General features: G+C 41.3%; 1 protein-coding gene across 2 annotated transcripts; it reads right to left on the reverse strand.

Moving 5' to 3' along the window:
* Nucleotides 1-4,589: 4,589 nt before the first annotated feature.
* agpat4 (1-acylglycerol-3-phosphate O-acyltransferase 4 (lysophosphatidic acid acyltransferase, delta)) lies at nt 4,590-11,557 on the reverse strand. Of its 2 annotated transcripts, none has more exons than XM_049600682.1 (10): nt 11,217-11,557; nt 11,071-11,108; nt 10,109-10,290; nt 9,733-9,902; nt 9,450-9,611; nt 9,212-9,365; nt 8,787-8,889; nt 8,623-8,698; nt 8,206-8,404; nt 4,590-7,611 (listed from the first exon to the last, which is right to left on the reverse strand). In XM_049600682.1, the coding sequence occupies exons 3-10, from the start codon at nt 10,284-10,286 to the stop codon at nt 7,520-7,522; spliced, it is 1,134 nt and encodes a 377-aa protein (XP_049456639.1). In that variant the 5' UTR covers nt 10,287-10,290; nt 11,071-11,108; nt 11,217-11,557; the 3' UTR covers nt 4,590-7,519. The 2 variants fall into 2 exon arrangements, with proteins under 2 accessions (XP_049456639.1, XP_049456640.1); XM_049600683.1 differs by having other exon boundaries at nt 11,204-11,557.
* Between the last annotated feature and the right edge of the window lie 6,261 nt (nt 11,558-17,818).

The following is a 17,818-nucleotide window of genomic DNA, read 5'->3' on the forward strand; positions in this document are numbered from 1 at the left end:
CTTTAGCTGCAGTCTTATTTGAGGCATGATATTATTTTGTCTCATGCTGTTCTAAATTTTCCAAAGCAAATTGAACACAAGCTGCTTGACGCTGTCCAGTTTCATGTTTTCATCTGTGAAGACAAAAATTACAGGTGTCTCTCCCAGTGATTACTACTCTTGTCAGAGGCTTGCAGAGAAGTAGCTCCTGATGTCCTCTGTGACGTTTGTTTCTGTCCTCCATAAAGGCTATAGTCAAGCACTCTGATTAGTGGGTGAAAGATGAGGATACTTGGCTGTGTCGGAATCAGCTGAGCCCTTAATGCTCAGTTAATGCTCTCACTTTGTCATTCCTAAGGACCTTGGCCTGTAACAAGGACAGGAGGAACACGGCTGCATGAGGACATTACTCCGAACACGATCACCTTTTGTACTGTCTTTTTCCTCATTTTCCCCCATTTGGATCTCTTCCACCTTGTGACATAGATCCTTTCTGCTTTTCTTCCACCTTTAGGGTGGTCCTCATGGTTAGCAACACTTTGTGTGGACTTCTCCGTAAAGAGAGGAGGGACATAAAACAAACACAGGTAACCAAACACAAAATCTCTGCTTAAAAAGGGTCTGGCAGGCCTGTGACAACCTGTAAGTCAAAATTTTGCCACAGAGTTGAATTTTGTCAGTGTTAGTTTTTGTCAGAGTAAAAATTTGTCACAGTGTTGTTAAGGTTACTGTATAGTCATTCATAGATTTCTCATTTCATATCAGGGTAATTAAGGGGTCAGTGACACCTGTGGGCTAAGCACCTCATGTGAACTTGGCATCCTTTCAGAATACATCTTTTTTAAAAAAAAGTATCTGGCTACTTCAGACCTGTTATCTACATAGATTTAGTTAGCCTTTCCTTAACTCTACATGTTCTGAGCTCTGGGGACAATCATGAACATACAACTTTTAATCTGTCCCTAACACACTCTGCTGTTTCACAAGATATTCATATCACTGACTGGTGTCGTAAGTACAAAGTTTATTTAAATATTTACCAGTAGTCATTATGGTGGTCAAGTTGTACTGCTTTTCTACTCTCGTCACTGTGTAACGATTGACTAAGGAGTGCATTACAGCAGTTATTCCAGAAGCAGACCTTTGGTTTCAGATCACGATTCATCCTCTCCGTTCCTACATGTTGCTAACACATAGAGGAAAGACTAAGGAGATGAGTTAAGCAGAGGTTGTTAAGGACCTCAGTTTTTTAGCAGAGGTTACCTAACATGTTACTTTTTAGAAACCTAATCAGTGTCACTAGTACATGGTGCGCACTTACAATAGCCAAGAAATAGCTTTCCATAAATCAGATAAGAGAACAGAATGGAACATTGGATTGCCAGATGAGGTCATAAAACCAAATTCAAAGTCACACAGCATATCGTGACTTGCAAACTGTTGCAATCTCAGCTGAAATACAGTGTGAGTTTACAACTCAGCTTGCTAAGCAGATGTTCCAGGAGGCAAAGCATACATCTCCACCATACTGATTGAGCAGTGACAGCATAACCTGAAAGATATCGGGTGTTTGAGGGTGCTACTGCTGAACCATCACAAAAGAAAAATCAAATTAAATTCAATTTAAATTTGAATAGGGCTTTGCATTAACTAGGTGCTGGAATTGTATCTATTAATGTTTTACAGTCTTGTGTAATTAGCTTATCATCCGTATCAATTTATGGGAGTAATATATCTGGGTGTAATGGCCCAAGGCTCATGCTGATGTGGGAGCAGCCTTCAAGTCTCTAAATGTGGATGACATACTTTCAGTTCATTGAATGGGTTCAGGTGTAACATCCAGAGCAGCAGCATAAAGGATGGAGTTCACTGCAGTGTTAGCTTGAATCTAATGCCTGCAATAATTGCTCCTGCAAGAGCAAATGCATCCCTGCTTTGGTTTGTGGAGGAGGCACTGCAGACAGCAGCTTAGCTCTGTCTGGTGAGAGGAGGAGGAGGCGGGCGTTTCCCAAAATGTTCTCCGGGTAGTTTACTCTTGGCTGGCAAAACAATAGTTCATCAAGGATGCTCTGTGACCTCTTTAAGTCATACAGTTCAGAAAAAGAATAGAGTCTGTTTACAAGCTTTCAACAAGCTCAGCTGGGTCTCTCTTTACCTCTGGCATATATTGTAGACATTATATTGATTATCATGAAAACGAATGATGAACACAAGTGTGTAAAATTTTGAATTATGAAGTAAGGAGGCTAAATTCGAATTAACACCAATCAATAATTCGGAAAATTGCAGTTTTCAGATCCTGAGCAAAGCCCCATTTTCAAGATCTGTTAGATTCAGATATTTAGATATAGAGAGAATAGATGCATTACAGAGTCTCCAGGTAGATATTAATACACTTTGGTCTAGAAGAGATTAAATGGCTGGTTTATGACTTTTATTTGCTGAGGTAGATAATATGGGTTCATCAGTGGCAATACTGTGTAATATGGAGCTGGTGAAAAATGTTCTTTTAAAGTGGACACAGGCTCAGAAACAATCAACACAAACAGTCACTCAGTATCTGGAGCATAAAAACCCATAAAAGTGAGTGCGTGCGTGCGTGTGTGTGTTACAAAGTCACTGCACAACCCCTTGGACCAAAATAAAGTAAGTGAGCTGACAGAGGGAAGGTTAGAGTTGCTGTCAAAGCTGGTGCCGTCTCAGCCAATGTTTTACCCCAAGTGACCAAAGTCAACAACCTACCAGATCAAACCGGCCCAAAGTATACATTTAATTTTTCAGCATCAACTAAACAACTTGAAACATTTTTTCCCATCAAGGAACTCCAAATATTAACAATCAACTAGAACTGCAAGCAGTTATGAACGGGGGCCAAGCCTCCCTGCGCAACTCGGCCCCCGGGTGTCGCGGAGCCCTTGGAAGTCGGCCCGACCAAACATCACTAAGCTTTATGGCTGGCCTCAGGAGCGACTCTGCATCACACTCACCAAATTTCATGCGAATCTGATCAACTCTCATGTCACTTGATGGTTCTCTGTTTATAGCGCCCCCTACCGGTTAATTTGTGGCAAATCTGGCCCAGAGCCTCTGGTTGACGTCTGAAAAAAGTGACTTGAGTTTGACATTGATAGCTTTTACTTTGACAAAAATATGCACCCGTATGTGTTTTTAGGTAGCAGGAAAAAAAAAAATGTTTATTTATAACTACTGCATATTTTTGAGTAGTAAAATTCTTTTGTTAACTTTTCATCAGGCAAGTCTGGAGATTTCATGTGCAAAGTTTCATGCAGATGGAGCATCAACACTAAGAGGAGTTAGAAAAGTAGGTTTTTGATGTGTAGTGACTTACAAAGAGAAATATGCAGGGGGAGTGGGCGTGGCCTATGTCAGAAGATGCAACTCTATTTAGGGAACACGTGGATATAAAGTTTATGAAGATGTGTTTTAAAATGTGGAAGTTACAGGCCAAAACGCGTTTGCTTCCGTTATAGCGCCACCTAGTGGAGTAGACACACAATGTTTGGTATGGGTGGTCTGTGTGCTATTCTATATATACCCTGTGAATGTCAAAGCCCTCAGTATAAAAATAAATGTTTGTTGTTGATCTTGTAATAAGCCACGCCCACTTTGACCAGTCGTGATAAACTTCAAGTTATGGCCTCAGGAGTGACCCAGCATCATACTCACCAAATGTACAAATCGGTGCTGCCATTTGAGAGATATAAATTTCCCATATTTGCAGCGCCCCCTAGTGGCCAACATTAGTCAAATTTGGCTCATACCCTCAGTCACATGCCAAGCAAGGATCTCAGATTTAGTGTTGTTAGCATTTATTTTGACTGAGATATGCAACAGTTCGTGTTTTTATAGGTAGCTAGCAAAATGTATTTGTTAATAATTTGTGCATATTTGTACCGAACAAAATTCTTTTGATAACTTTAGATCAGGTCCAGCTGACGACTGTCTGTGCCAAGTTTCACGCCGATCGGACAAAATCCCAAGGAGGATTTTAAAAAAGCAGGTTTTCCAGTTTTCATGATTTTGTGAAAAAAAATTATAGGCGGAAATGGGCGTGACCCAGCCCAGGTGATTCAGCACTATTCAGGGAATCTGGGGATATGAGGCTGTTGAATGTTTGACATACAGTGTGGGAGTTATAGCCCAAAACGCGTTGACCTTGGTTATAGCGCCCCCTGCTGACGGACCTATATCATTTTTTGTCTGAGGTATGTGCAGGGGTCCGGACCAACCCTCCAAATGGCACCACCCTCCCTTCCACGGTTTAGCCTGCAGCATCACTTTTACCAACAGAAAAATAAAAATAGAGAAAAACTGTAATAATAATAATAAAAACCCGAACAAAAACAATAGGGTTCCCAGCACCGCTGGTCCTGGGAACCGCGTATGCTTGCATTCACGGTTCCCAGGCCCCACGTGCTTGGCCCCCTAAAAATATGTGATTTGTTGTATTTTTGGAATTAATGCACACGACATCTATACCTTAAAATACCTGCTGGGAAATTTAAAGAAATCAAAATAAACTGCTGAATATTTGACTTGCTTTCAGCCCGAGCTGCTTCAAACAGGCTCATACAACATTTCAACTCAGATGATTTAGACAATTTTAATATTCTTCAGTTTACAACAAAGAATCAGCCTGATATTCTTCTATATTGTTACAATTTAAATGTTTAGACCTGGTGTGAGAATGGGGAGATCTGCACACTGAGTATTGCAGCCTACTAATCTCATTTAGTGCAAGATATTGCAACATGTTAGACAAATCATGTCAAAATGTACGTCAGTGTGTGAAAGTCGAAGTTGGTCGATTGCAAGGTTTTCGTGCCTTTTCTATCATGTCAGAAAGCTCCATGGTTTTAAAGTTACATGTGTTTCTGCCATTATTGTAGGAGTTACATATATATATACATTAAGACTAGTTTCTGGTTGTTAATTGTAGCAGCATTTTCTATGTATGGTATTAGTTTATCAGCGCTTTGTACTGGTAATCTTGGATACAGGCCAGAAGACTAGCTTACATCAATATCTGAAAGAATTCACAGTGTATTCCTCTATAAATAACTGTTAATGTCACTCTGCTGTGCTTCACCCCAGTCATGACACATGCGGTGTCTGAGGTTTGTTTTTCAATCTGGTCTGAGTGTTGTCTTTATCAGCTCTATTCTCTATTGAAGAGTCCTAGATTATTAAAAACTGACAGTTGAACTGACCTTGATGGACCTGTTTTTGTAAATTCTAATGAAGGAAGGGGCCTCCATACCAGTTTCTGGTACTTCACCTTGGGCATTAATGCATGAAACCAACCTGCAGAGCAGAGAGCCTCCGAACAGCCACTTGATTAAGGCCCAGGGTGGGCGTGAAGGTAAACAACCTGTTTTTGTGTTCTGCTTCTGAAAACTGTGCATCCGTAGGGATCACTATTCTCTCCTCTTTTTCCAATGAATGGCCACCAACCAATATCTCTCAAAATAAAAATATGGCCTTGTGTGATCCTGGTGTATCTAATTTAAGTTTTTACAATTTGGTAGATTTAAACCTGGAACCTATTTTCAATTTTTTGTGACTAATGGGAACACGTTTTTGTATGCTGGTCCAGTATTGAGGTGCTGCAACTAGCAGTGGCTAAACTGGCTGTAATGTAACCACTCGGAGCATGTTTGCACCGTCAGTTTATGTCAATTAAAAGTGGTTGTTTTTGCCACTGACAGGCTCAGACTGTTATACGTTCATGACAACATCATGGAAAGGATCCCTACAGTGATAGACTTTCTTTAAAAAAAAAAGAAGAGAAAAATCCTTTTTTATTCAACCAGAAACAGCCCTGAATTCACCATCACCAAACCCACCAGACTCTATTTAAACAGAACGTGAATAGAGCCAGCATATTTTTACATCTAACTCTGTGAAATAAGGGTTTTTTTTCAACCAAACTAGAGTTGGTGAGTGTCAGAATAGCTGAAATACAAACAAGACTTTCCATTTAAACAAACAGCGACTTAATCATTGTAAAACCCAGGAACAAAACAAAATTTCTAGCCATCTTGATTCATCTTCCCACTGTTCCAACAATCACCAGCTCATGTTTGGTTGAAATAAACCCTTAACTCACCTCATCAGATGTGACAGTATGCTGGCTCTATATATGCTAACATTACTGTTTATTTGAATTGAGTCTGTTTGTTTGGTGAGAGGAATTTCAGGACTGTTTCTAGTGAAACCAAAAGGCTTATTCCTAACAAAAAGGTTGCTCTCTGTATAGTCATATCCAAATGTTGACAGACACTTATAGGAACAAGCTAAACCTGTCAGTGACAACAAACACACTGTGGATGACATTTACTGACGGTATGTGATTGCCCTGAGGGCCGTAACATCCTGTTTAGTGGGTTGTGGAGCCCTCTCACTTAAGACTGGGCCAATTTTAAAAGCTGTCATTCCCATTTGGGATGGAAACACATGGTAAAATAGGGTCCAGGTTGAAGTTACCCTTTAATAAATCCCAACAGTATTACTGTTTTTCCTATCATTTCCTTCTAGCTTCATGTTAAGGTACAGAAGATCCTCCATCCTCGATACACCACCATCAAAATGTGAGGATATGCAAGGATTTCTTTTTCTTTTCTGATGGTGCAAGTATGATTTGAGTCTCGTATGATTGAGGGAGGAGACTGAAATACTGGCTTATTGCCCAAGTTGTTGTTTCTCTGTTTTTCCTGTCATAAAGAGATGCACTGTGGATCAGCTGTTTCTGTTATGCAACAGTTCAGTAGATCTTTTTATTTATTAAAACCACACGGAAATGACTTGCTACTGAGGTGGTGACTCTTACCTCATTTTTATCAGAGCCTGCAGAGGCAGGCACGAGTACAGGCATGCACCATGCTGCAGTACTCAAGGTCAGATGTTGTCTATTTTAGAGCATTCCTGCTTTTCATATATTTTAATACTCAGGCACTCAGTTGTTGTAATTTTTTCTTTGCCTTTGCTGAGGACTGAACACAAAGTCATACCACTACTTCTGCTCCCCTGCTCCTCTCTGTGTTTGCTTTGAACAAACAATAAACCAGTATGTTTTTTAAAAAGTGAAATGTGTATTTTCTTCCAACATGAAAATGCCATTTATGCTTTACATTACAATCAGAGAGGTAGTCCACTATACACTTGGTTGAATTTTAATTCCAGTTTGAGTTACCAGCCAAATGTCCGTCTTGGCTGTATTTAAAAATTTGCACTTTGATTTAAGGTGAATGTAGTAAAGCTGTAGTTCATCTCGCCTCACGTTCTTATCATTGGTGTACCAAAGGCAGCTGCTCACCACGGACCATGAGTCATGATCTTACACACCTTGAGCTTCTGCAGCATAGCGGTAACAACGAGACTACGCTGTCTGCACTGTGCTTCCAAACAGGTTTGCACTTGTTGGAACGCTGCTGTCAGACCCGTATTTACACAGTCTGCTGCTGGCAGCTCGCAGATGAGTAGCAGTGCAAAGAAGCAGCTCCAAGCAGGCCAGAAGTCTTTAGTTGTTGTTTAGATTAACCTCCTTATTCCCATAGTTTGAGCCTCGTTCAATCTCAGTCTGGCCAATCATCCAGCGAACTCCAAGTGAAACTGTGAAGGAAAGATTCAGAAAGGGTATGTTTAGAATATTATTTGAGAGAGTCACAAAGACAGGGTGGACGTGATTATTTCAACAGTAAATTCCCCCTCAAGTATGAAGTATTTTCAGGATCAGAATTTAGGGACTGGTTGGTTTTTCACTTTGAGACTGGAAGCTTAAAGGTTAAAATAAAAAAAAAATAGACGCTTGTTAATAAATGTATAAGATTGGGTTGGTCTCTTTAAATAAAAAGTATAATTTTACTCTCGACCACAAACACGTGGTGCTTATTTATTGTGGAAACTAACATGTTCCTCATGAATCCCCATGCTGTTAGAGAACTCACTTCTCCATTTAACATCCCAGTGAAACTACTCAGATAGATAAATGTTTAACTTCGCTGAGTGAGCACATACATGCCTGAATGCTGTTAGGGACATGCTCCCAAGACTGATAAATCATACTTTCCAAAAAAGGGGGACTTACATTGGAGTTGTCAAATCTGCTGCTTAATGGAACGTTATAGACAAAAAGGAGCTTGTTAAATTAAGGATCTTTACACCCATTTCAGGAGGAGTTTGAATACATGAATACATGAAACCAACCTGCAGTGCAGAGAGCCACAGAAGCTAAGATGGTCATCATCGATCCAGAGCTGATCAGCTGGGCCACTAGCAGGCCGAGAGGGTAGACGAGCAAGCAGGCCCAGATAAGCCAGTTGATCAAGGCCCAGGGGCGGCTTGAAGGTTTCACTGTGGGGCCGGGGAAACGCCCTGTCTGTGTGTAGTGCTCCTGAAAGCTATCCTGTTGAATCATTAATGCAAACACAGCTCAGTACCAAAGTCCTTAACTTAACATTCAGAGTTTGCGCTTTGAAAGCCACGTTGCCGGCACAGCGTCTAGAAAGTGACAGGTGCCAAAATGCACCCTGTGTAATGTTTAAGTGGGGATAAGTTTTCAACATCATTCGGATTAGGTGAGTAAATTATAGGCTAAAATATCTACTGTTAACACAGCCTTACCTTTTCCTGAAAGAGTTTGTGGAGCCAAGCAGCACACTCTGCCTCGTCCTCTGGGATCAACTCTAGAGGGATTCTCCTGCAAGGAGGGGAAGTCAGATCTCTCAGATAAACAACGATTATGCCAGCAAACAGGACGTGCAATGCAGCAAAACATTTCCTTGTACCTCACATATAAATCTGCATGATATTTCTTCCCATTTAGAACTCCGAGCAAGGTTGGCACGTCGTTGTTTCTGAAGTTCAGCGTAGAGTCATAAACAGCTGCAGCTGCACAGGGACAAAACACAGCGACGGTTAACTGTGTATTTGCTTTGCAAATCCCTTCAACCTTTCCCTCTCAGATGTCCACATACAGTGTACGATTTTTGCTGGTGGCCATATTTAAAGGATCAGTGTGTAGGATTTAGGGGGATATATGTAGAGATATAATATAATATAATATAACAATATATTGTCTTTAGTGTGTAATCACCTGGGAAAAATAAGAATTGTTGTGTTTCCACTACCTCCACAACGCTAGATGCCACTAAATCCCCCTAAATCTTACCAACAGTTCCTTTACACACTTCATCAACGATTGAACACTCACCAGTCCCTCTGAGGTTTTGGACAGTTACCCAGAATCCTTTGGTCCTCGGCAAAAGATGATACTTCAGTTTGGGTAAACCTTTGCTCTCAGCCACTTGCATGCTGATCTCATGTTTCTTTGGTGTGAAGCGCGTTCCTTCACAGAAAAGCAAGAACTAGCCCAGGGAAAGGAGTTCATTAATGACATTATTCCGAAAATCTGTGCAACATCAAGATAATAACCACAGGCTGAAACGTACCCAGAAACTTTTGGGGTAATCCTTTAGGTTCTGAAGACTCTGAGCCACCGTCCTTCGGTCCTCCTCCCACTTCCTCTTGCAGAAAACTATCTCCAGGAAGTACCACATCCAGCCAATAACAGGTACATAACTCAGCTCTTTCTTGGCTAACACTTTTGAGCTCTGGAAAAAAAAGAATTAAAACATGTCATGAAACTGGAGGGTATAGCAATGAAATTAAAAAAAAACCCTCAAGGTCAAAAAAAGGGGCAAACATGGAGATTTTTGGGATACTTTCTCTTACCCCAAGAACTCCGAATTTGTCACAGAAGCTCCAGCCACACAGGAAGTCAATCTCATATGTGTGATTGAGAAGCACTATTGCGTTCTCTTTTCCATACAGTTGAAAACTCTTTGGGTCTGTGTAGAGCGTGCATTCTGTCCCAGACCACCAATCCAGGGCAACTACCAGCTCTGAGGATCATTAGTACACAAGGATGTAGAGAGGTCAATGTCATGTGAACATCTGTGAAGTGATGTAAAGGACTGATATTCAAATCTTAGTAATCAGTTACCACTGTTAAGACAGATTTCTTCCTCCCACAGCAAAACCACCACAGCACCAACAGACAGCAGACTTCAGAATCATCTGTGTGGCTGAGAGTAAGAACGGTACTTACGGCTGCTGATGCAGTAGCCCAGTTTGATATTGATCCTACGGAACAGCTGCTTATTGACCAGCCACAGAGGTAACGTACAGATCTGCAACAGGTTGACAATGATGCCGCTGACCAGGAACACATAGCAGATGATCAGGTGGGACAAGAACTGGGACTTCAGCAGCTGCACGAGACCCATTGTCCTGTAAAAGTTGCACAATTTAAAATATTAAAACCACTTCCTTGTGTTTCACACCTCACTAGAGAGGACACATTTCGTCATACAGCTCTGTCAGACTGAGATATCAGCTCATGTTGCCCCCGGGCTGTGACAGCAACTGTTCACACAGCACTCAGCCCACTCTAACATAAAGGTTTCCTTTGACTGGATTTCTCGTTTCATCGGCTGAATGGAGCCTTTGAGCTGGACCGTGCATAAACGGCCAATCACAGTGCAAAATTCTGCTCCTGACACTCAGTGACCTTTGCAGGGATATGGGGCACTGTATCATCAACTATTCACAGCCCAACCCTCAACTGTTGTTTTGTCAGAGCATTTCATAAAAGTCAAGGTGATATCAGTTTCTATGCATGCTATGTGTTATTGGATCAATGTGCTCTAAAAGGTCAGGCCAATCATACTGTACTTTATCAGCTATATGAGAGGGTCACATTTCCCTTTTTTCCCCCATACACACACAGCACCAATAACACTATAAATATTTAACATCAGTCTGTTTCTGATGGCAAAACACAGGCCTTCAAGTCTGCAAAATAAATGCCCATAACAACTAATAACATACATACATAAATACATGAAGCTAGTGAGGTGGAGTTACACATGAACTGCTCACAATGCAAACACATGGGACAAAGATTATTTCAACACACCTGCATGTTAAAGGTCAAGTCATTACTCACCTGTAACAATCATAAAAAAGGAGACATTCGCCCTTAATTCTCCCGAAACACGTGACACTTACCTTGATCATAGAGCTGTCCTGCCTCACAGAACATCAACCTTTTAAAAAAGGACACAAAAACACACACAAGTCCTCACTATATGTCCATGTCACTTGGAGAACGTCCTTTAGATTTAAGTCAAGTTATACTAACCATGTGTACTCACCGCTGTAGAACGAAAACTTCCCCGTACAAGGAACCACACCCATCTGAAAGCCACGCCTGGACCCGAGGATGGAGACGTATGCGTGCTGTGCTTCCTCGAAGAAACTCTGGAGCCAGGCGGGCTGCAAAGATCGTCTATGCTCTGCTGGATGACTCAAACGAGTGGGCGAGGACGTGGTCACAAGTCTTCCGGACTGCACTCAACGCCCGTAGCAACCGGTGCCGCTCTCAGTCCGATATTACTAATAGTACATTCAGTATGTGCGTCATCTGACCCAAATAAACCTTTAAAGCATAAACTACTTTTTGTCAGGGCACCATAATATAGCAACATGCTGATGTAAACAAACGCTGTTGTTTATCGGTGCCACGAACAGGGACTGAGTGAGAGCTCTGTCGGGTGTTTTTCCCCTCCTCTCTTCTTCGCCTTTTTATGGTAACAGGAAACGCACGAGGCTGTCAAATTGGGAGTGTGACGCATGCGCAGCTGTTGTTTCTCCATAAATTGAACAAAGTGTCACAAAGCCCGTAAAACTAACCGCTGTCTGAGCAACAAAGTCACGTCCTTGTTTCATTTTGACTGAGTCTGAATAATAACCACAGTTACGCAGTCTGTGCTCTGCTCACTGTGGAGCCATAGTGTCGGGAGCTGAACCTGACCAGCAAGTGGTAAACAATGCTGTGTTGTTGAACAGCGCCCTCTGCTGGTGATATAGTATAAGTGCATGAGGAAAGTGATTTTAAAGGAATAGTTGACCCCAAAATGAAAGCAGTCACCGGCCACTTTATTAGGTACGCCTTGCTTGTATCAGGTTGGACCACGTTTTGCCTTCAGAACTGCCTTAATTCTTCATGGCATAGATTCAACAAGATGGTGGAAACATTCCTCAGAGATTTTGGTCCATACTGACATGATAGCATCACACAGTTGCTGCAGGTTTGTCGGCTGCACATCCATGATGCAAGTCTACCGTGAGCTTTGTGACATGGTGCGTTATCCTGCTGGAAGTAGCCATCAGAAAATGGGTACACTGTGGTCATAAAGGGATGGACACGGTCAGCAACAACACTCAGGTAGGCTGTGGTGTTCAAACCATGCTCAGTTGGTACTAAGGGGCCCAAAGTGTGCCAAGAAAATATCCCCCACACCGTTACACCACCACCACCAGCCTGAACCGTTGATACAAGGCAGGTTGGATCCATGCTTTCATGTTGTTTACGCCAAATTCTGACCCTAACGTCTGAATGTCACAGCAGAAATCGAGACTCATCAGACCAGGCAATGTTTTTCCAATCTTCTATTGTCCAGTTTGGGTGAGCCTGTGTGAATTGTAGCCTGGTGTGGTCTTCTGCTGCTGTAGCCCATCTGCTTCAAGGTTCGACATGTTGTTGGTTCAGAGATGGTCTTCTGCATACCTTGGTTGTAACAAGTGGTTATTTGAGTTACTGTTGCCTTTCTGTCATCTCAAACCAGTCTGGCCATTCTCCTCTGACCTCTGGCATCAACAAGGCATTTTCACCCAGAGAACTGCTGCTCACTGGAGATTTTCTCTTTTTCGGACCATCCTCTGTAAACCCTAGAGATGGCTGTGTGTGAAAATCCCAGTAGATCAGCAGCAGCACCAACAACCATGCCACATTCAAAGTCAATTAAATCACCTTTCTTCGCCATTATGATACTTGCATGCATGTTTGAACTTCAGCAAGTTGTTTTGACCATGTCTATAAGCCATGCGATTGGCTAATCAGCTATTTGGGTTAACAAGCAGTTGAACAAGTGTACCTAATAAAGTGGCCAGTGAGTGTGTAGTCAGCATCAGTGCTGTTTTTTGTAGCAGTAAGGTAGAGGTGTAACTGACATTAAACACTGTGTAAAAGTAGTTAAGATTTTGGTACTTAATGATCCCTGTGGCCTACAAAACTACAAAATAAATCCACTGACATTACAACATAAATAACTTTAACAGGCTAAATCTCTAACATTAAATGTCTTCCATGAAGCATAAAGCACTGGGGCATCAATCAGTTTTTTCACAGTTAATATTAACAGCGATATGAGTTGGTTCATGGAAACACTGAGTTAGATAGATGTTCTCCTCTCACGGAAAATAGTACTGCTTCTCATCTGAAAGCTAGATAGAGCAGATGGGGAGCGAGCTACACTCATTTGCTTTCCTGATTGAGGTCACACAAATATTAATGCTTACGTCAGTTTGACCCCAAAAAATTTCTCAAACAATTTCCTCTTGCCAACTCCTCCAGAGGGAAATAGAGACACACTGAACACAGCTCCCATACTGTAGATGAGAACAACAGAATACACTTCCCTATAGCACATACTGTAAATAACACATGTGTTTGGCTTTATGTTGTGTGCACGTTTTCTTTTTTGTCTGGAAAAAAAAAATGATATGTTATCTATATGGACTCTCCATTCCAAACCAGACAGCATTTGACTATTTTTCTTTGCAGCCCAGAGACGCCTGAAAGGAAGTTAATGGGGTCCCGTGACCGTTCCACCTTTGAGGGTTACTGTGAAGTGTTTCCAAGCTCTCTTTTTACTGAACCCATAATGCTTCAGCCCTCATGTCCTTTACGGCCGAATAACCTTGGAGAGAAGACTTGCCTGTGTGCAGAGGTCCAAACATACTGTAAAGTAGCTCAGGAGGGCCTTTATGTCCAAATACCTGAGACAAAGAGTGTAAAGAGGCTCAAGGGAATAATGTCCATAAGTGTAGTATGTGAGAGTCACTTTGTAGCTTCAGGAGTGATGAAGCACTGTTAGCTGAACCGAGGAAGAAGTATCACATATAGTTTGCACATGTGTTAGATAGACTGGTTTAGATTAACCAGAAGTAATGATTTTATTTAGTCAAGCTCAATGCTGATAGCACATGAAGCATTTCCTGGGTTGGTTTTCTTTGTTGAAACCATTTACATTTAGTTCATTCTAGTTGGGTAACATTCTTGAATCGTCCCAATGATGCAGTCTCCCAGATAAAGAACCGTTAGTACAGAAGGTTGGAGGACAGAAAATGCGTAGATGGTGAATATATGCATTTAAAAGTAACAGTGCATTATCTTTCATTTTAAGATTTCTAGTTTATCTACTGTTGTATAGTCTGTTATATGAAGTAGAGCTGTTGGAGACAGGTGATCATTTGTGTCGTATCATGTAGCGCAAGTACTGATTTCATCACTATCAAGTAAAAATATGGTACCAAAGATCTGCCCCTTCATGCCTTACAATATATAAAAATAACCTGCTTTGAGTAATACTGTAAAACTTTGATTAAAAGCCTAGTTCCAGTTAAATGCCCTGTCCCTTTCACTTCCCCTTTAAATGCCTGTCTCAATTAGACGCCTGTCTGGTTTCCAAGCAGTTAATTTTTTTATAGAAGTTCATCGGATGTATAAAATCAGGTTGTTGGCTACCTCAAATTATGCGTCCATTCCTCAGTTACCCTGTAAGTTATTCATATTTTTTGAGTCTATAAGTGTCCTCAGGTCAAAAGAATCAAAGGGGATTTCCGTGAAGATTAATCCAAGTTGTGAGAAATGTTTTAACAGGATAAAGTGGTGTTGTGTCGGTATGCTGGGTGCTGTAATCCTTGAGTGCTGTGACACTCTCTCTGATGCAGTGTCTGTCGGAGTTGGATCAAATGAATGATTTATAGTTAATATGTTGTCTAAATCCCAATTTTTTTGTACAAGTAAAATTCCTACTGATTTAAATAGACAGTTTAGTTATATATTCCCATCTTTGCTGAGCAACAGTTTAGCATGAAAGGAATTAAAGGCCTGTCCCATATATAGGCCCACTGATTTCAGTAATTTTAGCAAATAATATGGTTATTTATTTTAAATATATTTTCAACAATGGAAGTTGAACAAACTGCTTTCCCCTGATTAAAACAGAAATCTTTATGCAAACTAGCTTACTTTCAAAAGTTTAACTGCTGGATGGATGAAAGCTGTTTCTGACCTCATTACTTCATTCTCTGCATAGGTGAGTTGGAGGTTTTAAGTTTCCACATCATCACACTTGTGTAAGCTGCAAATTGGACTTTGATTGGTTTCCAAACTAATTGGTGATGTCCCAAAATCATGCTTGTAACTCTAAGTGTCAGAGTTTGCACATACATCATTCTGCACAGTGAAGGTCAAACATTAAGTCAAGGAATATAACACATTTTTTAAGTGGAGGGGGGCTTTAACTGTGTGTCTCAAACCTTTATTTTTAGTTTAGTGGCCTCAATGTAAAAAAAAATGCTAATAGATGCAGGAAATAAAAATAAACTGAAATAACCATTCACTTTCTGTCTTTTAGATGTACAAGAACTAGCTAAGCTTGAACACTGCCGGGCATAGTCAATGCCTGACCATGCAAGAGTCAAATACATGAGAGCGGCTGTTCAGTGGAAAATGCAAATCACAGTGAAAACCTACATCTTGAAATTGGTTGTTGACCTGATATGACTAACCATCAGCATGCCTCCTGCCCAATGTGGGTAGCCAGGAAGTAGAGTGTCTCATTCACATCTCACTGTCTCTTCAGTGGAAAAGTGCAGTTGATATGAGGCTACTGGATTTAAAGAGATGTTGGGTGGGGGGCACCTCACCACAAGACAATACCCTCGTCCAAGAAACGTCAGCTTTCATTAAATGAGTTATGCGTTACTGTTAAAGTCGCCCTTCTCGGCCCTTCTTTGGTACAGCCAGCAACTGGATACCATATAAGAGTAATGTCGTGAGTCTGAGTGCAGCTCTTGACATTTGTTGCATGACATCCTCCTAATCTTATTTATCGTCCACTGGTAAATCAAGCAGAGAGGCTATAAAAATAATTTAAAAAAGCTTCCTTGCTAGATGAAACTAACGACCAGATGTAATGAAGCTGGACGACATGCTTCTCTGACACGCAGAAAGCTGGCCAACTCAAAACATCCGCTTTAATCTTGAAAATCTCTCACCCCATTAGGAGTGCAGAAAAAAATCGTAATAGCTGATGTCTGTTCCTTTATTTTGACATTAATTAGTTACTTTTATAAAAATCAGTGGCTGCAGCTGATATTTTTCAGTCAAGACTGAATCAGGTTGATGCAGCGCGCCAAAGCCAACAGCTTTCAGCCAAGGAGAAGTATACTTTTGGCTCAGCAACACAGGGGCGATTTGGATGAGCATGCTGTATAAAGAATGCACCGAGGATTAAGTGAAATCACTGCATAAGTGTGATTTATGAGCCGTTCTGCGTCAACAGACTGTGACCGGCTTTCACTCCTTTTACCCGAAACAAATTAACACTCATTCAACCCCTCTACAGAACTCTTTATGGTAATAGGTCAGCGGATGTTTCTCAACATTTCGAGTCTCACTATGAGAAAGCCTGCGTGGATTTTCCTCATGATACAGTGAAGGTATTATCGTACAAAGTGTGGCAAAACTGAGGGTAAAAGCTGCTTTGAAAGAGTGAGGAAGAGAGTACAGTGATGTTTGGAACACAAAAAGCTGCACAACAAGGCTGAGGCAAATGATTTGAGCAGACAGCACAGTCAGCAACATTTGTTGGTATTCTGACTGGAAAACTGTGACGGACTACATTTGTGCAAATGGTCTAAATAAATCAGGAAGAGATCTGACGTGGAAAATGCTGCTTTCATTCAGGTTTTGCACAGGCTGTGGTTAATAAGGTGCTAAATCAGATTAAGTAATTTTGGAAGAGTGCATGTTGGAATGTCATGAAAGACGATAATGTGCTCAGATTTTCTGAATGCATGGCTCATGGACCTATAGGGGAAAAAAGTACAATTCAGAAAAAGTGACAACATAGCCCAGGGCCTAAACTTTATTTGACACAGTGTATATATGCAGTAAGCCAGTAATGAGATCCTGATGTACGCAGTGTCTGTTTCTCCCAGGACCCGGCTCTGCAGCCTCGTCCATCAGGCAAAGTAACTGTGGCCCCACCAACACATCCGACTGTCAGTGAAACGCTGGGAGGTTTTCTGGAGACACCTGCTCTGCTGCTCTCTGGGGCCCACGCATGAGGCCTGACTCAAATGCCAAAAAGCGCTGGCCTGAGTGAAGTTATTTGATGTAATGCCATCACCAAGGAGAAGAAGATTAAAATACTGCATGGTTATGCAATTACATGTCCTTTTTTTCAACTCATACTCCTCCCTCCTCTGACAGATGTCAGAATTGGGATTTGAATGAGAAAGTGATTCAACATGGGGTCACATGTGCAGAGCTCTGGATGCTGGTCACTGCACATGTGTGCGAGTGATAGTTTGTGCTCTCAGGGTAATTTATCCAAATGGGAACAGCATGATGTTTCTAATGTTCATTGTCATTGTCTCTGTGCACAATGTGAAAGCTGCAGCAGTACAAAAGGCGATGGAGGAGCAGGAGAGGTTTCTCCTCGTTTAAAAGATCAATGTTGTGCAAAGAGATATACTGTACAGAAAATACACTACACAAATGGTTAAAGTCATGTTTCTGTATTTTCCACTCTGGTTTGCTCCAGTTGCACTCAGCAGTTTTGTTTGTCTTGGCCTTTCTATATAAAGTGTGTCACTCCATTTCTAATTACATTATGGTTGA

This window comes from Epinephelus fuscoguttatus, linkage group LG16, assembly GCF_011397635.1.
Source record: "Epinephelus fuscoguttatus linkage group LG16, E.fuscoguttatus.final_Chr_v1".
NCBI classification, from domain to species: Eukaryota; Metazoa; Chordata; class Actinopteri; order Perciformes; family Serranidae; genus Epinephelus; species Epinephelus fuscoguttatus.

Bases quoted from the DNA above. Each gene is read 5' to 3' on its own strand.
- agpat4 (XM_049600682.1), bottom strand. From the start codon at position 10,286: ATGGGTCTCGTGCAGCTGCTGAAGTCCCAGTTCTTGTCCCACCTGATC. The intron at 9,612-9,732 runs GTAAGAGAAAGT...TTTTTTTTCCAG, and splicing joins ACAAATTCGGAGTTCTTGGG to AGCTCAAAAGTGTTAGCCAA. The intron at 9,366-9,449 runs GTACGTTTCAGC...TCCCTGGGCTAG, and splicing joins ATTACCCCAAAAGTTTCTGG to TTCTTGCTTTTCTGTGAAGG.